General features: G+C 56.7%; 2 protein-coding genes across 23 annotated transcripts in view; one reads left to right on the plus strand and one right to left on the minus strand.

Annotated features, from left to right (window-relative positions):
- Positions 1 to 7,863, plus strand: part of CC2D1A (coiled-coil and C2 domain containing 1A) — a 24,715-nt gene extending 16,852 nt beyond the window's left edge. For 9 of the 13 annotated variants that reach the window (XM_034945819.3, XM_034945816.3, XM_034945817.3 and 6 more), the window contains 15 exons: positions 412 to 534; positions 627 to 685; positions 774 to 890; positions 3,535 to 3,608; positions 3,685 to 3,743; positions 3,839 to 3,890; positions 3,996 to 4,095; positions 4,193 to 4,283; positions 4,901 to 5,038; positions 5,132 to 5,196; positions 6,396 to 6,459; positions 6,551 to 6,677; positions 7,062 to 7,138; positions 7,226 to 7,273; positions 7,359 to 7,863. In XM_034945819.3, the coding sequence (XP_034801710.3) occupies positions 412 to 534; positions 627 to 685; positions 774 to 890; positions 3,535 to 3,608; positions 3,685 to 3,743; positions 3,839 to 3,890; positions 3,996 to 4,095; positions 4,193 to 4,283; positions 4,901 to 5,038; positions 5,132 to 5,196; positions 6,396 to 6,459; positions 6,551 to 6,677; positions 7,062 to 7,138; positions 7,226 to 7,273; positions 7,359 to 7,379 (1,215 nt within the window). In that variant the 3' untranslated portion in view covers positions 7,380 to 7,863. The remainder of the gene's footprint in view (positions 1 to 411; positions 535 to 626; positions 686 to 773; positions 891 to 3,534; positions 3,609 to 3,684; positions 3,744 to 3,838; positions 3,891 to 3,995; positions 4,096 to 4,192; positions 4,284 to 4,900; positions 5,039 to 5,131; positions 5,197 to 6,395; positions 6,460 to 6,550; positions 6,678 to 7,061; positions 7,139 to 7,225; positions 7,274 to 7,358) is intronic. The other 4 variants (XM_034945818.4, XM_063599942.1, XM_055103891.2 and 1 more) reach the window with 1 other exon arrangement.
- A 310-nt stretch (positions 7,864 to 8,173) lies between these two features.
- PODNL1 (podocan like 1) lies at positions 8,174 to 16,007 on the minus strand. 10 transcript variants are annotated; one of them, XM_008967704.5, is made up of 10 exons: positions 14,897 to 16,007; positions 14,503 to 14,724; positions 13,334 to 13,427; positions 12,946 to 13,010; positions 12,687 to 12,796; positions 11,241 to 11,397; positions 10,865 to 10,980; positions 9,785 to 10,442; positions 8,951 to 9,099; positions 8,174 to 8,874 (listed from the first exon to the last, which is right to left on the minus strand). In XM_008967704.5, the coding sequence occupies exons 1-10, from the start codon at positions 14,918 to 14,920 to the stop codon at positions 8,724 to 8,726; spliced, it is 1,746 nt and encodes a 581-aa protein (XP_008965952.3). In that variant the 5' UTR covers positions 14,921 to 16,007; the 3' UTR covers positions 8,174 to 8,723. The 10 variants fall into 10 exon arrangements, with proteins under 10 accessions (XP_008965952.3, XP_063456017.1, XP_063456021.1 ...); XM_063599947.1 differs by having other exon boundaries at positions 8,174 to 8,865; positions 14,897 to 15,393; XM_063599951.1 differs by lacking the exon at positions 8,951 to 9,099 and having other exon boundaries at positions 14,897 to 15,394.
- Positions 16,008 to 20,303: the final 4,296 nt, after the last annotated feature.

The raw sequence follows: 20,303 nt of genomic DNA on the forward strand, positions 1-20,303 counted from the left end.
TCTTTCATGCCTGTAATCCCAGCAATTAAGGAGGCCAAGGCCAGCAGATCACTTGAGGTCAGGAGTTCGAGACCAGTCTGGCCAACATGGTGAAACCCTGTCTCTACTAAAAATACAAAAATTAGCCAGGTGTGGTGGCAGGCGCCTGTAATTCCAGCTACTCAGGAGGCTGAGGCAGGAGAATCACTTGAACCCGGGAGGCGGAGGTTGCAGTGAGCCGAGATCCCGCCATTGCACTCCAGCCTGGGCAACAGAGCGAGACTCCATCTCAAAAAAAAAAAAAAGACCAGAGAAGGGTGACAGAGCCGTGGTCAGGGAATGCCCCTTGTCAAGGAAGAACGACATTTCTGCAGAGCCCTAGGTGGGCCTGCTTCTCCCCCTTACCCCCGCCACCAGCCTCGTCCTCCCCAGGTGCCGCCCGCCCCTGTCAACAAGGACGACTTTGCCCTGGTCCAGCGGCCCGGCCCGGGTCTGTCTCAGGAGGCCGCCCGGCGCTATGGTGAACTCACCAAGCTCATACGGCAGCAGCATGAGGTGAGGGGGAGGCCCCCAGCCCGTCCCCCAGGGGCGTGACCCTCCTTCCCCTCTCTTCCCTTCCCTCGACTCACTGCCTTCTGTTTCCCCAGATGTGCCTGAACCACTCAAACCAATTCACTCAGCTGGGCAACATCACTGAAACCACCAAGTAAGTGCCCTTACCTGTGCCAGACACTCGCACCCCCAGCCACCCATCCCCAGGGCCAGGGACATGAGCAGGGCCCTCCCACCGGCAGGTTTGAAAAGTTGGCAGAGGACTGTAAGCGGAGCATGGACATTCTGAAGCAAGCCTTCGCCTGGGGTCTCCCCACGCCCACCGCCCGCTTTGAGCAAAGGACCTTCAGCGTCATCAAGTAAGGCTCCTGATCTACGCCCCACCATGTGGCCCCAGTGGCCCTTTGGTGGCGCTGGGGGGGGTTGTGCTCTCCAGAAGCTGGCACAAGGTTTACATCTGGAGGAAAGTTTGGATAGGTGGAAGAGCACAGGGCATGCAAAGGCTCTGGGGCAGGCATGAGATACAAGTGAAGGATGGTGAGGGTGCAGTCACAGTGACACATTTGGGAAAGATCTAGAGAGTGCAAAGGTGTATCTTGTCCCAGGGCCTGGGTGAGTCCACGGGGGACCAGAGATGAGTTACGGCTTTGGTGGGTGTTAGTCTTGGTACTATCAAGTCTTCCCATGCCCAGAGGAGCGGGGATTGTTTTCTCCACTTTATTTTTATTTTTATTTTGAGACAGAGTCTCACTCTGTTGCCCAGGCTGGAGTGCAGGGGCGTGATCTCTGCTCACTGCAAGCTCCACCTCCTGGATTCATGCCATTCTCCTGCGTCAGCCTCCCGAGAAGCTGGGACTACAGCCGCCCACCACCACGCCTGGCTAATTTTTTGTATTTTTAGTAGAGACGGGATTTCACCGTGTTAGCCAGGATGGTCTCGATCTCTTGACCTCGTGATCCGCCCACCTCGGCCTCCCAAAGTGCTGGGATTACAGGCGTGAGCCACCGCTCCCGGCCTTTTTTAAAATTTTTTTTCTGAGACAGTCTCACTTTGTCACCCAGGCTGGAGTACAGTGGCGCAATCTCAGCTCACTTCAACCTCTGCCTCCCAGGTTCAAGCAATTCTCCTGCCTCAGCCTCCCAAATAGCTGGGACTACAGGTGCCCACCACCATGCCCAGCTAATTTTTGTATTTTTAGTAGAGACAGGGTTTCATTCAGTTGGCCAGGCTGGTCTCCTTAAATGATCCGCCTGCCTTGGCCTCCCAAAGTGCTGGGGTTACAGGAGTGAGCCACTGCATCCGGCCCGTTTTCTCCACTTTCTAAATGAGGTTAGGTGCAGCCACTGGCCCTCCGGTGGTTCCCAGCTGCCCTTGGGATAACCCCCACCCCTTACCCTGGCTCCCCCATCTCCACACAGCCTGGCTCCCTGTCACCTCTTCTCTGCCTCCTGTCCCCGCTTCACTCAGCTTTGGCCACACGGGACTCTTTTTGGTCCCTCCTACAAACCAAGTGTGTTCCTACCCCAAGCCTCTGCATCAGCTATTTCTTCCGCCTTCACCCTCTTCCTCAGGTCTCCATGTGGCAGCTCCCTCTTGACATCTAGAGTCACCTATGATGTCACCTTCCCTCTAAGAGGCCCTCCCTATCTATCCAAGCAGTCTCTTCTGAGCACACTCCACTCTCCCCTCTCTGCTGAGTTTTTTATTGTTTTTCTATTTATGTACTTATGCTCATCTGTCCACTCAGCTAGATTGAGCACAGGGTATGGGTATTTACTTCTAGATCCCCAGCAGCTAGGGTACTGACTGGCACATAGTAGGTGCTCAAGAAATATTGTGAAATGAGGCCAGGCGTGCTGGCTCACGCCTGTAATCCCAGCACTTTGGGAGGCTGAGGTGGGTGGATCACGAGGTCAGGAGATCGAGACCATTCTGGCTAACACGGTGAAATCCCGTCTCTACTAAAAATACACAAAATTATCCGGGCGTGGTGGTAGGCGCCCATAGTCCCAGCTTCTTAGGAGGCTGAGGCAGGAGAATGGCATGAAGCCGGGAGGCAGAGCTTGCAGTGAGCAGAGATCGCGCTGCACTCCAGCCTGGGCGACAGAGTGAGACTGTCTCAAAAAAAAAAGAAATATTGTGAAATGAATAGAAGGTCCCTCAGCAACTAGGACACTAGCTGGTGCTTTAATAGGACTCAAAAAATATTAAGTGAGGCCAGGCTGGGAGGCCAAGGCAGGCGGATCATTTGAGGTCGGGAGTTCGAGACCAGCCTGGCCAACATGGTGAAAACCCATCTCTACTAAAAATATAAAAATTATCCAGCAGTGGTGGCGGGCAGCTGTAATCCCAGCTACTCAGGAGGCTGAGGCAGAAGAATCTCTTGAATCTGGGAGGTGGAGGTTGCAGTGGGCTGAGGTCGTACCATTGTACTCCAGCCTGGGCGACAGAGCAAGACTCTGTCTAAAAAAAAAAAAATATATATATATATATATACATATATATATATATATACGTATATATATATACGTATATATATATATACGTATATATATATACACACACACACACACATATATATTAAGTGAAAAGAAGGTCCCCCAGCAGCTGGGGTACTGGCTGGCACATAGTAGGTGCTCAAGAAACATTGGGAAATGAAGGAAAGATCTCCCAGCAGCTAGGGCACTGGCTGATGCTTAGTAGGACTCAACAACTATTAAGTGAAGGGAATATCACCCAGCAGCTAGGGTACCTAGCACACAGTAGGTACCAAATAAATATACACAGACTGAAGAAAAGACTCGAAAGTGATCCATTGCCAACCTGAACAGAGAACTCTAGTCTGTCTGATTCTAAAATGAGCCCAGGAGCTGAGACACCCCCGAAGGCCAGGGTGGGGTTTGTTCCCTGCCCCCACTGGGGGAAGAGAAGGCAGGCGGGCAGTGGGACTGAGGTGCCTCTGTTTCCCTGCCCACCTGCCTGCCCACCTGCCCACCTGGAAGGATCTTCCCTGACCTCAGCAGCAACGACATGCTCCTCTTCATCGTGAAGGGCATCAACTTGCCCACACCCCCAGGTGAGGGGGCTGTAGGCAGGGGTCAGGGTCATGGGGACCCCCTCTCTGCCCAGCTCTGACCGTTGTTTGCCCACAGGACTGTCCCCTGGCGATCTGGATGTCTTTGTTCGGTTTGACTTCCCCTATCCCAACGTGGTATGTGGGGAGCTGAGGAGGGGAGGGCTGCAGCCTCAGTGGGCCAAAGCCAGGTCCCAGGCCTCCTAGATTTCCTGCCTCCTCTCTGGTCATAGGAAGAAGCTCAGAAAGACAAGACCAGTGTGATCAAGAACACAGACTCCCCTGGTGAGCCTCGCCTGGAAGCACCCTACCCCTACTCCCTTGCAGCAAAAGGGACATAAGACCATGGCCTGACCCCACCCAACTTCCTCTCCCTCCTTCCTCCTGCAGAGTTCAAGGAGCAGTTCAAACTCTGCATCAACCGCAGCCACCGTGGCTTCCGAAGGGCCATCCAGACCAAGGGCATCAAGTTCGAAGTGGTTCACAAGGGGTGAGCTAGAGAGAGCCATGGCCACTGGGTGGGCTCCAGGGGAGGGGAGCTCCTCTGAACCAACCATCCTGTCCCCACTACACACACATGCACACAGGGGGCTGTTCAAGACTGACCGGGTGCTGGGGACAGCCCAGCTGAAGCTGGATGCACTGGAGACAGCATGTGAGGTCCGGGAGATCCTTGAGGTGAGAGGTGGACATTCATCCGCATGCTCCGGTATGGCCATGCTACTCGTTAACATTATTAAAACACTTCCTGCCTTGAGCCCTCTATGAGCCTGTCTGTTGACCCAGCCCCTCCCCTCAGAGCCTCAGACCTCCCTACTGCCCAGCCCTAAATACTTGCAGTACCCCACTCCATTATGATCAACTGGTATCTCAGCCATACCATGGGCTCATATTTTAGAAACCACTCTTGGCCAGGCATGGTGGCTCATGCCTGTAATCCCAGCACTTTGGGAGGCTGAGGCGGGCAGATCACGAGGTCAGGAGATCGAGACCATCCTGGCTAACATGGTGAAACCCTGTTTCTACTAAAATACAAAAAAATTAGCCAGGCATGGTGGTGGGTGCCTGTAGTCCCAGCTACTCGGGAAGCTGAGGCAGGAGAATGGCATAAGTAAACCCGGGAGGCGGAGCTTGCAGTGAGCCCAGATCGCACCACTGCACGCCAGCCTGGACAACAGAGCGAGACTCTGTCTCAGGAAAAAAAAAAGAAACCAGTCTTGTTCTCCCTTGTCCTGGCCCTGGGCCTCTAGTCACTTCCTGCTTCCCACCAACAGTTTCTCCTTACCCCCACCCAGGTCCTGGATGGTCGCCGGCCCACAGGGGGGCGACTGGAGGTAATGGTCCGGATTCGGGAGCCACTGACAGCCCAGCAGTTGGAGACGACGACGGAGAGGTGGCTGGTCATTGACCCTGTGCCGGCAGCTGTGCCCACAGTGAGACCCCCCACCCCCACCCATCAGCAACCCCAGGGAGGGAAGCTTGGTTCAGGGGCCCAGGACTCACAGGACTGGTTCTCTCCTCTGAAGCAGGTTGCTGGGCCCAAAGGGAAGGCCCCTCCTGTGCCTGCCCCTGCAAGGGAGTCAGGGAACAGGTAGGTATCTGGGCCAGGGCATGCTGGAGAAAACACCCAATTCCCCTCTCAGCCCCACCTGGACAGTTTCCCACCAGGCACAAATTGGACCATGTCCCTCTCCTGCTGCAAAACCTTTCTTGGCACCCCTTTTCCCAGAGAATCCAGTTTAAACTCCTTGGTTTGGTCTTTAAAACCTTTTGTGATCTGACCGTTGTCAACATATCCAGGCTTCTCTCTCCCCACTCCCTCCTGTGGTTCATGTCCATGAATAGTTTTCACTGGCCTCTGGACTTCTGTGGGTTCCAGTGCCCTGAACACCCCTACCTAGGGTAGGGGTGTTCTTTGTTCCTCTGCCCACCTCTGATTCCTTCTTTGGATCCCAACTTGGCTGTTACCTCCTCCAGGAAGCCCTCCCTGACCACTAGGCATCATAGTTTCCTGGGTGTGCAGCCATCATCCCCACTAGGTTTTGGGATCAGCAACACCGGGTGGGTCTCGGCTGTCTCCCACCATACCCCCAGTGCCCAATGTGTCTTTTTTTTTTTTTTTTTTTTTTGAGACAGAGTCTAGCTCTGTCGCCCAGGCTAGAGTGCAATGGCGCAATCTCAGCTCACAGCAACCTCCGCCTCTGGGGTTCAAGCGATTCTCCTGCCTCAGCCTCCTGAGTAGCTGGGATTACAGGCATGCGCCACCACGCCCAGCTAATTTTTCTATTTTTAGTAGAGATGGGGTTTCTCCATGTTGGCCAGGCTGGTCTCGAACTCCCGACCTCAGGTGATCTGCCTGCCTCGGCCTCCCAAAGTGCTGGGATTACAGGCATGAGCTACCATGCTCGGCCTTTTTTCTTTTTTTTTTTTTTTGAGACAGAATCTTGCTCTGTCACCCAGGTTGGAGTGTAGTGGTGTGATCTTGGCTCATTGCAACCTCCAGCTCCCAGGTTCAAGCAATTCTTCTGCCTCAGCCTCCCAAGTAGCTGGGACTACAGGAGCACACCACCATGCCCAGCTAATTTTTTTTCTATTTTTAGTAGAGACGGGGTTTCACCATATTGGCCAGGCTGGTCTCGAACTCCTGACCTCATGATCCACTCACCTCCACCTCCCAAAGTGCAGGGATTACAGGCGTGAGCCACTGTGCCCGGCCCAGTGTGTCTTTTGAATTAACAGGGTTGGGCGGGGGGAATCTCTGCAGTCCCTTATCCTTCCTCCACCCCTTAGATCAGCCCGGCCCCTGCATAGCCTCAGTGTGCTGGCGTTTGACCAAGAGCGTCTGGAGCGGAAGGTGGGTATCCATCCTGCCGGGCTACATGGGGCAGGACTGGGGAGTCTGCAGGCCCAGGCAGGATCTTCACAGGACCCTCTGTATCCTCTAGATCCTGGCCCTCAGGCAGGCGCGGCGGCCGGTGCCCCCAGAAGTGGCCCAGCAGTACCAGGACATCATGCAACGCAGCCAGTGGCAGAGGGCACAGCTGGAGCAGGGGGGTGTGGGCATCCGACGGGGTAGGGGTTTGGAGATGGGCATCTGGTGGGGGAGGAGCTCCAGGATAGGCATGGGGGGAGGGGCTCAGGGATGCATATCTGGTGGGGGAGGGGCTCAGGGATGGGCATCTGGAGAGGGAGGGGCTCGGGGATGGGCACCTGGAGGGGGAGGGGCTCGGGGATGGCACCTGGAGGGGGAGGGGATCGGGGATGGGCACCTGGAGGGGGACGGGCTCAGGGATGGGCACCTGGAGGGGGAGGGGCTCGGGGATGGGCACCTGGAGGGGGACGGGCTTGGGGATGGGCACCTGGCGGGGGACGGGCTTGGGGATGGGCACAGTCCAGGAGGGTTGTGGGCAGTGAGGCCCCACCCTAAGCCCCCATCCCCCCACCATCCATTCTCAGAATACGCAGCCCAGCTGGAGCGGCAGCTGCAGTTCTACACGGAGGCTGCCCGGCGCCTGGGCAACGATGGCAGCAGGGTGAGCTGGTCGCGGGCCGGGTGGGCACTGGGCAGCGGGCAGGGTGGGGCCTGCAGGGACTACCTGCTGAATGCCCATCCCCCACAGGATGCTGCAAAGGAGGCGCTCTATAGGCGGAATCTGGTAGAGAGTGAGGTAAGCAGCTTAGGAGATGGGGTGGTTGGGGGATCACTGTGGTCGTAGCCCACCTCCATGACCCCAGTGGCCTCCTCTCCCCCAGCTGCAGCGGCTCCGCAGGTGAGGAGCCCATGGGGCGGGCAGCCCCCAGAAAGCAGGCAGCAGGCCCTGACACCGGGAAGAGCCAACACAGCCACGGACCAGACAAGCAGACAATCAGCGGACAATCGGTTCTGGACTCACCCCTCATCCAGGCCCCCAGCCCAGCCAGAGCCTCCGTGGCTGCGGGTGTTGGGAACCATGCCTGCCAGCCAGTATGTGCCCCTCATCCAGGCCTGGCTGGGCCCTGGAGAGTCCTGTTTGCACAGCCCAGGGGTGTCCGGCCTCTGGCCCGCCCCGGAGCAGGGAGGGTGGCTGGGACCAAGCCCCGAGGGCCCCTGCAAGCACTTTACTTCCTGTTCCTCCCCAGCCTTAACCCCAAAGCCCTCCTGCACCCCAAAGAAGCCACTGAGGCTGGCCGAGCCCCACTGTCTCCCCAGGGGCGTCGACCTGGCCCAGCTGGGTCCCCAGGGCCAGCACATGGAATAAAATAGCCAGGGCCACACTCAGCCCAGCTCTGTCCTGTCTGTTTCTTGCTCAGACCCTCGGTGGCCAGGCTAGATCTTCCCACCCACCCCCTGGTTCCCCTGGAAGTGGATGGGGAGGCGCCTGTTAGGGGAGCAGTTTTGGGGAGGGACAGTGTGCTTGTGAAAGGTGCTTTTTTTTTTTTTTTTTAGAGACCGGGTTTCCCTCCGTCACCCAGGCTGGAGCGCAGTGGCACAATCAGCTCATTGCAGCCTCCGACTCCTGGGCTCACATGATCTCCTGCCTCAGCCTCCTGAGTAACGGATTACAGAAGGGCACCACCACACACCCAGCTTGAAGAATGCATTTCATTCCCATGCTTGCTGTGGGGGGGGATACATGTGAGGGTCCCTATATCTGTCACCCAGTGTTTTTTCAGTGGGTGGCCTTGGGCGTCCCTGCAATCACACGTGGCTGGGTCGCACAGGGTGCTGTTTGGTGACCCCAGTGTGTGCCTCAAGACCTCAAAATTCAGTCCTGACCCACTTAGCATCCCAGAGCCTCAGTTTCCCCAGCTGGACTGGTTGTGGGGAGGAGTCCGTGGACAGAGCCCCCGAAGGGTGCCTGGTCCGTGCTGAGTGCTGGAAGGGTTTGGCTTTATTGTTGCTGCCTCCATCTGTGTTGGGAGTTTGGGGTAGGGTGTGTCCCGCCAGGCCAGCGTGGTCTGTGAGCCTGGAGTATGCCAGCTGTGTGCCTCCGTGTCTCGGCCAGTGGCAGGCAGAGCAGGCCCAGGCCTGGAGGCCCAGGAGAGCCAGACCAAGGGCCCCTGGTGGGCGTTGTCTCCTCAGTCCACGGCCCAGCGGAGTCCCCGGAGTCTGGGCTGCTCTGCTGGGCCTCTCTAGGATCAGGGGCCCCCTGCCCGTGGCCCACGTGGGGTGGTGGGAGGCAGCCAGATCAGGACCTGCTCCGGATTCCCTGCCGTGTCCACCACACGCAGGTTTGGGAGCCCCAGGAAGGCCTCAGCCGCGATGCTCGTCATGTGAAGCCTGTTGGCCCTGCACAGAGAGGCGGTCATGACCCTCCCAGGCCCTCCCCTGCCCACCTCCACCCCTCCGGTCACCCTCGGGGCACCTGAGGAAGAGGGCACGCAGGTGGGGTGTGCTGAGGAAGGCCTCGGGGCCCACGTGGCCGATGCGGTTGCCCTCGAGGTGCAGCTCCTCTAGGGCCTCAGGCAGGTCCGGGGGCACAAAGGACAGCTCATTGTGGCTGAGGTCCAGCATCTGGGCAGGGGGTTATAGATGGCATCGTGGCAGCCCCAGGCCTGGGCCACTCAGCTCAGCCAGCCCCCAACCTCTCTGAGAGTCCCCTGCCCCCTTCATACCAGCCTGGCCCTTCTGCCCCCCACCCCCCATGATTGCCAAATTCCTCCCCTCTGCAGAGGTAAACTAAGGCCCTTCCCAGGAAGGCACAGACAGACAGGTCCCCACTTGATTAAATGAGTCAGTCATTGAATCGCACCATACCTCTTTCATCACTTTTTTTTTCAAGAGACAGGGTCTTGCTCTGTTGCCCAGTCTGGAGGGCAGTGGCCCGATCACGGCTCATTGCAGCCTCAAACTTCTGGGCTCAAGCGATCCTCCTGCCTCAGCCTCCTGAATAGCTGGGACTACAGGCATGTGCCACCACGCTTGGCTATGTTTTTTTGGTAGAGATAGAGTCTTGCTATGTTGCCAGGCTGGTCTCAAACCCATAGCCTAAAGCGATTCTCCTGCCTTGGCTTCCCAAAGTGCTGGGATTACAGGCATGAGCCACCTCACCCAGCCTCCTCATCACCTTCTAACCCACTCTTATCATTTTCTTGTTCTGATTGCTTTACCAGCTAACTAGAATGTTTGGGACGTGGCAGGGCAGGCAGGGGGATGGAGGGGCCCTGGGGACAGTGTGGCTAACCAGCCTGTGCCTGACCTGGAGGGCCTGGAGCTCGTGCCAGGTGCCTGGCCCGATGTCGCCGACCCGGAGCCGGTTGTGCGCCAGGCTGAGCTCCCGCAGTTGGTCCAGGCCAGCCAGAGGCTCGGGCTCGAGCATCCGCAGCTGGTTGCGTTGCAGCTGCAGGGTGCGCAGGCCAGTGGGCAGGCCCATGGGCAGCCGGGTTAGCTGATTCCCTGCCAGGTCGAGGCTGCGCAGGGCACGCAACCGGCGGAAGGCCCGGTGGTGCACGCGGGCGCTGGCCAGGCGGTTATAGGCCAGGTTAAGCTCCGTCAGGCCCGGTGTGGCGACCAGGTCACGGGCACCCAGCGCGGCCACGTGGTTGTGGGGCAGCACCAGGGCACGCAGGCGGCGGGGCAGGGCTGGAGGCACGCGATCCAGCCCATTGCCATAGAGGTGCAGCGTGTGCAGGCCCCGCAGCGGCCGCAGAGCCCCGGCGGGCAGCCCTGAGCTCCCCAGCTGGTTGTGCTGCAGCAACAAATAGCGCAGACCACGCGCCCCGTGCAGCCGAGCCGCCTCCACCTGCCGGATGCGGTTGCGGCCCAGGTGCAGGATAGCCAGGGTCCGGGGCAGGCCGGCGGGCACTGTGGTCAGCTGGTTGTGGGAGAGATCCAGGTATTCAAGGCTATGCAGCTTGCTGGAAGGAGAGAGGGTCGGTGTTAGGTGGGGCGCTTGGAGTGGGGTGCCTGACAGATTTTGGCGGGGAGGCTGGGGAGTGGTCCTGAGACAGATTTAAGCTGGAGATTTCGACTTGGGAGTGATGCGTTGAGAGAGCTGGGTGGGAGGTAAACTTGGGGTGCCCAGGGCAGATTCCAGCCTGAGAGTTAGCTATGGGGGTGACCAGGGTAGAGCCGAGATGGAAAGGCATGTGAGACTTACAATGTCAGTGCAGGGCTGTGGGGAACAGGGACACCTACCCAGTGCTCTGCCGAGCCCAGTGAGCAGCAGGCACTCAGTAAATGAGGCCGTGGCTTAGAAGCCAGTCAGGGAAGGGGGACTGAAGGTTGGGACCCCCGACTGTAAATTCTCAGCCCCTGCTGCCCCCCAACCAGCCTGTACCTGAAGGTGGTGGCATCCAGGCCACTGTCCGTCAGCTGGTTGTGCTGGAGGTAGAGCTCGCGGAGTTGAGTCTGGCGGCTCAGGGCTCCTCGGGGCACCTTGGAGATGAGATTGTTCTGGAGAAGGGAGAAGAGAATGAGACCTGAGTCTGGGATGAGGGCTGCGGGAAGCCACAGACGGCTTTTGAGTAAGGGAGTGACGAGGAGCTTGCCTTGAGCTCAAAGTGATTTCCAATAAAGTGATTCAAAGAAGGATAACTCTGACCACTGGCATTCTGAGGGGCAATTGAGAAGAATGGAAAGCTAGGAACTGGAGGGGTCCCCCTGGAAAGAGGTGAAGAGAGTCTGGCCTGGGGTGGGACCTACAGCAGGGCTACCTGCAGGTGGAGCCGCTCGAGTGAGGGCGGCAGGTTGGGCGGCAGGTAGCTGAGCCGGTTGTTGGAGAGGCTGAGGGTGGCGATGGCCTCGGAGCCGCGGAAGGCGTCGGGGGGCAGGCCAGCGTTGCTCAGCTGGTTGTTGTGGAGGTACACGGACCTGAGGAGAGCCAGGCTCCGGCCACCAGCCTGCCCCTCGCCTCCCACCACCCCACTCCCGCACCACACCCTGCTCAGGGGTCGCCTTCAGTGTGTGTGTGTGTGTGCATGTGTGGAGTCTGTGTGGGAATGTAATTGTGTATGTGTGCATGTGACTGTGCGTAGGTGTGCAGGTGAGTGTGCATGTGTGTTGTATGAATAGATGTGTGAGCAGTGTGCATGTGTAAGTGTAATGAGTGCATATGTGGAGTGTGTGTGCACGTGTGTATGTGATTGTAAGAGTGTGTGGGCGTGCATGTGTGTATGTATATGCAAGTGTGTGCTATGTGCCTGTGCATAAGTGTGCATGTGTGATTGTGTGCATGTGATTGTAAGTGTGGGTGTGCATGTGTGCATGCCTGTGCATAAGTGTGCATGTGATTGTGTGTGCATCAGAGTGTGCAACTGTGTGTATGCATGTATGTGCATGTGTGCATGTGATCGTGTGCAAGAGTGTGAGCATTGTGTACATGTGTGCATGTGTGTGCATGAGTGTGTGCTTGTGTGTGCATGTGATTGCGTGTGCATGCATGAGTGTGTGCCTGTGTGCATGTGGTTGGAAGTGTGTGCAGGTGTGTATGTGAGTCTGTGTGTGTGCATGTGATTGTGTGTGCATGAGCATGTGTTCATGTGGTTGTGTGTGCAGGTGTGTATGTGAGTCTGTGTAAGTGTGTGTGTGTGTGTGTGTGTGTCCCTGCACATACTGTCTCCACCTCAGTCTGGAGTTCTGACACAGCATACAGGGCCCTGTCTCCCCCCTCACTCTCCTCCCAGAGTAGAACTATGCCCTCTTCCCACTCCCCAAGGCTAGGGATCTGTCCCCGGTTAAGCCCTCCAGGGCAAGGCATTTTGTTTCTGTTTTTGTTTTTAATTTTGAGACAGAGTCTCACTCTGTCGCCCAGGCTTGAGTGCAGTGGCACGATTTCGTCTCACTGCAAACTCCACCTCCTGGGTTCAAGCAAGTCTCCTGCCTCAGCCTCCTGAGTGACGGGGATTACAGGCGCACACCACCACCCCCACCTAATTTTTGTATTTTAAGTAGAGACAGGGTTTCGTCATGTTGGCCAGGCTGGTCTCGAACTCCTGACCCCAGATGATCCTCCCACCTTGGCCTCCCAAAGTGCTAGGATTACAGGAGCGAGCCACTGCGCCCAGCCAAGGGCAAGGTCTTAACTCCCTCATTGCTCCTAGAACCGGGGCATGACACAGACGTATCTGAGGCCAGGGGGCCTGGGCTGGGCCAGGGTCTACCTGAGTGCCGGCTTCTCCCCAAAGGTGAGGGGGAAGATCTCCATCACTTGGTTGGCAGCCAGATCCGCGACACGGAGGGACCGGGGCAGAAACTGAGGGGCCACTGAGAGCTGTGGGGACACAGCCCACAGCCGCACTGGTCCTGGTGCGCCTTGGCCCCACCACTTCCCCAGCAGAGCTGTCCCCTCCACACCCTGGGCTGAGTGACTGAAGCTGCACCCTCACTGGGCTCGGCCTGCGGGTGGGGCTGGGGGCTCACCTTGTTGTGAGCCACGCAGAGGTGCTGCAGCTGGGTGAGGGACTCGAAGGCCTCGTCAGGCAGGCCTGGGAGAGTGGGGGGGGCAGTGAAGGGACCCCAGGCCTGTCTTGGGTGGAGGGGGAGTCTGGGCTCCCAGCTGCCCCAGGACTCTCGGCCAGGGAACTGGCAGAGGCTCCCCAGGCCCTTAGATCCCCTCCTCCCCATCCCTACTCAAAAGCCACAGCCCCCAACCCCCACCCCAGCCCCTGAGTTTCCATCCCGCTCAGCAAAGGGCAGTTCTGGGAACTGCCACAGAGCTGCCCGCAGATGGGGCGGGGGAGGGGGATGGCAGCTGAGACCTCGGTCGGTCCTACAGCCCCAGAGAGGCCGCCTCCCTCTGCCCCCTCACCTTCGGAGGAGATAAGGTTGTTGTGGAGGTTGAGGGTTCGCAGGCCACTGAGGCGGGACAGCTCATTGTAGGGGAGTTCCTGGAGCTGGTTGTTCTGCAGGGTGAGAGTTGGGGTGTTCACACCCGTGACCCCGTGACCAAGTGACCCCAAGCACTGATTCTCAACTTCCCATCAGCCCAAACCAGCCCCATACCATCATCACCCCCACAGTTAATCCCAAACACCCCATCACTCTGACCCAGTCTTATAACTGCCAAGATGTCAAACCCCAAACCCCTACAATCAACCCCAAATGTGCCATCACCCCCACAATCGACCCCAATTCCCCCAACACCCCCACAATCAACCCAAATGTGCCATCACCCCCACAACCGACCCCAAATGCGCCATCACCCCCACAAACGACCCCAAATCCCTCAACACCCCCACAATCAACCCCAAATGTGCCATCACCCCCACAATCACCCCCAAATGCACCATCACCCCCACAATCGACCCCAAATCCCCCAACACCCCCACAATCAACCCCAAATGTGCCATCACCCCCACAATCACCCCCAAATGCACCATCACCCCCACAATCGACCCCAAATCCCCCAACGCCCCCACAATCAACCCCAAATGTGCCATCACCCCCGCAATCAACCCCACATGCCACAACACCCCCACAATCGACCCCAAATGTGCCATCACCCCCGCAATCAACCCCACATGCCACAACACCCCCGCAATCGACCCCAAATGCGCCATCACCCCCACAATCGACCACAATGCGCCATCACCCCCACAATCGACCCCAAATGCGCCATCACCCCCACAATCGACCCCAAATGTGCCATCACCCCCACCATCAACCCCACACGCCACAACATCCCCATAACCCCAAACTCCCCATCACACTAACTCCAAACAACATTATAACCACCAAGATGTTGACCCTAACACCACTAATCCTCAGTCCCCGACAACTTCCATGCTCACCCCTCTCATCTTGGGCATGCAGAGCCAATCTGCCAAGGCAAAGCTCCATCACAGCCTGCTCCGCGCCGCCCTCCTGCAAGTGTGTTCCTATACCCCACCACGCTCCTCAGCTCCGGGGCACCCCTCCAGCTCCCCTCACCACTGGGTCTCAGCCCTGCGTGCCCCCACTCCCCTCCCTGGGCCCCACCTGCAGGGAGAGGTGCTGAGCGGCTCTGGTGATGTTGTCCGGGAACACTCGAAGGTCCAAGCCATCACAGTCTACAGTGTCGACTCGGGGGCAGGAGCAGCGCAGGGGACAGGCCCGGAGCAGGGGCTGCGAGCTCTCCCCCAGGTGGGGGAAGGCAGCGTCTTCCGTGCCGGCGATGGGCAGGGGGCCCGGCAACAGCAGGAGCAGCAGCAGGCTCGGCCACTGCGGGGGGAGGGAGGGTCAGCGTGTCTCCAGGCTGGGCGCAGGGTCGCCATGGTGACTGGAGCATCCCCTCCTCGGGGAGGGTCTTGGTGGGGAAGCAGTGGCCAGTTGGCAGAGCGGGGGTGGGGGGCAAGCAGGCCCCACCCTCAGACCCTCCCATGCCCCACCTTACCATGGCCAGCCCTGACTCTGCCATCTCGCCCAAGCTGCTGACCAGGACTTCCTAATGGAAACCAGGCGGTCACCTCCTGGAGCCTCTGCTGTGGCCACCACCGCCCCCCATCTCCAGACCCATGCCACCCCCCACAACAGCCTGTTCTCCCGGGGCTTTGGGGGAGCTGGCCCACCCCCTTCCCCGCCCTGGGGAGGACGGGCAGGCGGCCGGATGGGGTGGTGAGGACAGGCCAGCCCGTCCCCTTGGTCCCCCCCAACAACCACCCCATCTCTGCTTTCGTAACCTCAGCCAGCCTGGGCCGGGCCACAAGAACAAGGAATGTTTGGGGAAAAGCTGAGATTCGTCCTGTCTGGTATTTGGGACGACCGCAGGAGTAGGGGTGGGGATGGAGGGATGGGGGGAGCTTTGGGGCACAGGAGAGTTCCGAGAAGCAGGGGCGGGCAGCAGCGAGGGATTAGGGAGGCCTGAGCTTAGCCTGGCAGCCCAGATGCCAGCCTGGGAGCTCCTGACCAGGTCTGCTGCCCGGCACCCACCTCCCCTCTGCTGGCTGGTCTTGCTCCAGACACCCGCCCCCTCCTCCCCCCGCAAATGGCCACAGCCGCCTGGAAGGAAATTACATATATCCAGGCATCAGCCTGGTGGTTAAGAGTGTGAGCTTGGTGCCAGCCTGCCTGGGTTTGAACCTGGGCTGTGCCACCTCTCAGGGCCTTGGTTTCCCTTTCTGGGGTAATGGTTGGCTCACCACCCCACACTCCCCCACAGTGTTGTAAGGATTATATGAAGTGTGCATTCAGAACAGTGCCTGGCATATCCCAGGGCTTTGGCACCCGTGGATGGGGGTGACAAGCTGGTCTCCACATGAGGTCAATTCTCCCAGACCCACGACTTACCAACAGGGCGGCTTCAGACAGGTCCTTCTCCTGCCCAGACCTCAGCTTTCCCACACATAAAATGGGATTGACAGGCTGGGTGCTGGGGTTTATACCTGTAATCCCAGTGCTTTGGGAAGCTGAGACAGGAGGATCTCTCTTTTGTTTTTTGAGACGGAGTCTCACTCTGTCACTCTGTCGCCTAGGCTGGAGGGCAGTGGCGTGATCTCGGCTCACTGCAACCTCCACCTCCGGGGTTCAAGTGATTCTCCTGCCTCAGCCTCCCAAGTAGCTGGGATTACAGGCGCTTCCCACCATGCCCAGCTAATTTTTGTATTTTTAGTACAGACAGGGTTTCGCCAAGTTGGCCAGGCTGGTCTCGAACTCCTGACCTCAGGTGATTTGCCCACCTTGGCCTCCCAAAGTGCTCGGATTACAGGCATGAGCCACCACATCTGGCTAGAAGGATCTCTTGAGGCCAGGAATTTGAGACCAGACTGGGCAATATAGTGAGACCCTGTCTCTAAAAATAAATTTTAAAAAAATTAGCCTGGGCTGGGCTCCGTGGCTCACACCTGTAATGCCAGCACTTTGGGAGGCTTAGGCAGGCGGATCACCTGAGGTCAGGAGTTCCAGAGCAGCCAGCCCAACATGGTGAAATCCTGTCTCTACTAAAAATACAAAAATCAGCTGGGCATGATGGCACGTGCCTGTAATCCTGGCTACTCCAGAGGCTGAGGCACGAGAATCGCTTGAACCTGGGAGGTGGAGATCACATCACTGCACTCCAGCCTGGGCAACAGAGCAAAACTCTGTTTCAATAATAATAATAATAATAATAATAACAACAACAACAATTAACCTGGTATGGTGGTGCACACCCACAGTCCCAGGTACTCAGGAGGCCAAGGCAGGAGGAACACTTGAGCCCCTGGGCTCAAGTTTGAGGTTACAATGAGCTATGTGCCACTGCACGCCACTCTGGGCAACAGAGTAAAACCCTGTTATTAAATAAAAAAAAAGTGGGGGGGATGACAAACCCCCTCCCTCAAAGAGCTGTCTTGAAGCAGAACGAGGCAGTGGGTAGAACATTTTAAGAATGGTGGCTGGGTGTGGTGGTTCATGCCTGTAATCCCAACACTTTTGGAGGCTGAGGCAGGAGGATGGCTCTAAGCCCAGGAGTTTGAGACCAGCCTGGGCAATAATGGTGAGACCCCCGTCTCTAAAAAAATTTTTTAAAAACTTTGTGGGGGGCCAGGCATGGTGGCACACACCTGTAATCCCAGCACTTTGGGAGGCCGAGGCAGGTGGATCACAAGGTCAAGAGATCGAGACCATCCTGGCTAACACTGTGAAACCCCATCTCTACTAAAAATACAAAAAATTAGCTGGGCGTGGTGGTGCGCGCCTGTAGTCCCAGCTACTCAGGAGCCTGAGGCAGGAGAATCACTAGAACCAGGGAGGCGGAGGTTGCAGTGAGCCGAGATCACGCCACTGTACTCCAGCCTGGGTGACAGAGCAAGACTCCGTCTCAAAAAAAAAAAAAAAAAAAACTTAGCGGGGGCCAGGCGCGGTAGCTCACACCTGTAATCCCAGCACTTTGGGAGGCCGAGGCGGGCAGATCAGCTGAGGTCAGGAGTTCAAGACCAGCCTGGCCAACATGGCGAAACCCTGTCTCTACTAAAAAATACAAAAATTAGCTGGGTGTGGTGGCACGTGCCTGCAATCCCAGCTACTTCGGAGGCTGAGGCAGGAAAATGGCTTGAACTTGGGAGGCAGAGGTTGCAGTGAGCGGAGATTGTGCTACTGCACTCCAGCCTGGGCTACGGTGTGAGACTCTGTCTCAAACAAAACAAAACAAAACAAAACTTAGCGGGGCATGGTGGTGCTTGCCTGTAGTCCCAGCTACCAGGGAGGATGAAGTGGGAGGATCACATGAACCCAGGAGGTTGAAGCTGCAGTGAGCCGTGTTCATGCTACTGCACACCAGCCTGGATGACAGAGTGAGACCCTGTCTCAAAAATGAATAAATAAATAAAAATATAAGTATAGTGTCGGCCAAGCACGGTGGCTCACACCTGTAATCCCAGCACTTTGGGAGGCCAAGGCAGGTGGATCACCTGAGGTCAGGAGTTCGAAACCAACCTGGCTAACATGGTGAAACCCAGTCTCTACTAAAAATACAAAAATTTCCTGGGCACGGTGGTGTGTGCCTGTAATTCCAGCTACTCAGGAGGCTAATGCAGGAGAATTGCTTGAACCTGAGAGCTGGAGGCTGCAGTGAGCCGAGATCACACCACTGCACTCCAGGCTGGGTAACAGTGAGACTCCGTCTCAAAAAAAAAAAAAAAAAAAAAAAAGTATAGCGTCTGCTCAGCTTGGGAGTGGCCAAGGCCCTGAGTTGGAGTCTCCCAGAAGCAGAGCTTGAGACAAGGATTGAGTGCATTTATTCCAGAGAAGGCAGGCAGTGATACAGGGGAGGGAGGAAGTGATCAAGAAACAGTGGCTGGGCGCAGTGGCCCACGCCTGTAATTCCAGCACTTTGGGAGGCTGAGGTGGGCAGATCACCTAAGGTCAGGAGTTCGAGACCATCCTGGCCAACAAGGTGAAACCCCGTCTCTACTAAAAATACAAAAAAATTAGCCAGGCATGGTGGCAGGCACCTATAATCCCAGCTACTTGGGAGGCTGAGGCAGGAGAATTTCTTGAACCTGGGAGGTGGAGGTTGCAGTGAGCTGAGATTGCATCACTGCACTCCAGCCTGGGCGACAGTGCAAGACTCCATCTCAAAGAAAAAAAAAGTTAAGAAACATGGGCCAAGAGAGGTGGTTATCTGTTCATGTTTCCTAGGGCTGTGTGACCTCCTGAGGGTCTCTCTTCATGGGGTGAGACAGGAGATGGGTCTTAGTTTAGGCCAGAAGAGAACAACAGGTCCTATCTCAAGTACTCCCCATGGGATGGATAGCCATTAGCTTGGACATTGGGTGGAAGTTCCTCAGTCTCTTCAGCAGTGTAATGGGGCTAACCCTAGGGAGACAGGACTACTGTAGCAGTCCTAGCCCCCAGGGAAGCAGCAATAAGAACCAAGATGTTTGAGTTCCGGGCAAGCCTCTTTCCATTGCAAAGGAAGGAGAACCCAAACTGAACTAGCTAATACAAACAAGGGCATTTACTGGCTCATGAACAGAAAACCTGTATCCTTCAGGCACAGCTGGATCCAGGGGCTCCAGTGATATCTTCTAGATGAATTCTCTCTTGAACTCTGAACTCTACCTGCAGGCTTCTGCATGTGGTGCTAAGACATTCCTAGAACCAATAAGCATTCTTCCCTGGCTTTAGTAGAAAGCCTCAGACTTAAATCTCATTGGCCTAAATTTGGTCACATGTCCATCCAGAGCCAATCCCTGGGGCCAGAGGGATGGAATGTGCTGATTGGCTAGGAACCTAACCATTGTTCCTGTAAATAACCCACTGGCCTTATCTTCCTGCAACAAACTCCCCTTCTGCCACACTGTCCTGTCCAGTCCTGCCTGGTCCTGCCCAGTTCTGCATTACCCAGCAGGGGCCTCTGCAGGGATAACAATGGAGTATGGTCCATCAATGTGGCCCCAGTGTCCAGCACGGAGCCTGGTATAATCAGTATTTAGTAAATATTTACAGAATGCACATAGGATTGGCTGTGCGCCCCTGTGGCTCACACCTGTAATCCCAGCACTTTGGGAGGCGGAGGCGGGCAGATCATATGAAGTTGGGAGTTTGAGACCAGCCTGGCCAACATGGTGAAACCCCATGTCTACTAAAAAATACAAAAAAACAACAAAAAAAAATTAGCTGTGTATGGTGGTGCACGCCTGTAATCCCAGCTACTCAGGAGGCTGAGGCAGGAGAATCGCTTGAGCTCAGGAGGCACAGGTTGCAGTGAGCCGCGATCACACCACTGCACTCCAGCCTGGGTGACAGAGCAAGACTCTCTCTAAAAAAAGACAGAAAGGGCCAGGCACGGTGTCTCATGCCGTAATCCCAGCACTTTGGGAGGCTGAGGCAGGCGGATCACCTGAGGTCGGGAGTTTGAGACCAGCCTGACAAAGATGGAGAAACCCCGTCTCTACTAAAAATACAAAATTAGCCAGGCATGGTGGCACATGCCTGTAATCCCAGCTACTCAGGAGGCTGAGGCAGAAGAATCACTTGAACCTGGGAGGCAGAAGTTGTGGTGAGCTGAGATCGCGCCATTGCACTCCAGCCTGGGCAGCGAGAGTGAAACTCCAAAAAAAAAAAAAAAAAGAAAAGAAAAAAGAAAGAAAGAAAAGAAAGGAATGTATTCACAGTTCTGGAGACTGGAAGTGGTTCTAGGCAATTGTTGGTGTTTCCTGGCTTGTGGCTGCATCACCCTAATCTCTGCCTCAGTTTCCACATGACCTTCTTCACTGAGTCTGTTTCTCCTCTCCTGTCTTTATTTATTTATTTATTTTTGAGATGGAGTCTCGCTCTGTTGCCCAGGCTGGAGTGCAGTGGTGTGATCCTGGTTCACTGCA

Source organism: Pan paniscus, chromosome 20 (genome assembly GCF_029289425.2).
Source record: "Pan paniscus chromosome 20, NHGRI_mPanPan1-v2.0_pri, whole genome shotgun sequence".
NCBI classification, from domain to species: Eukaryota; Metazoa; Chordata; class Mammalia; order Primates; family Hominidae; genus Pan; species Pan paniscus.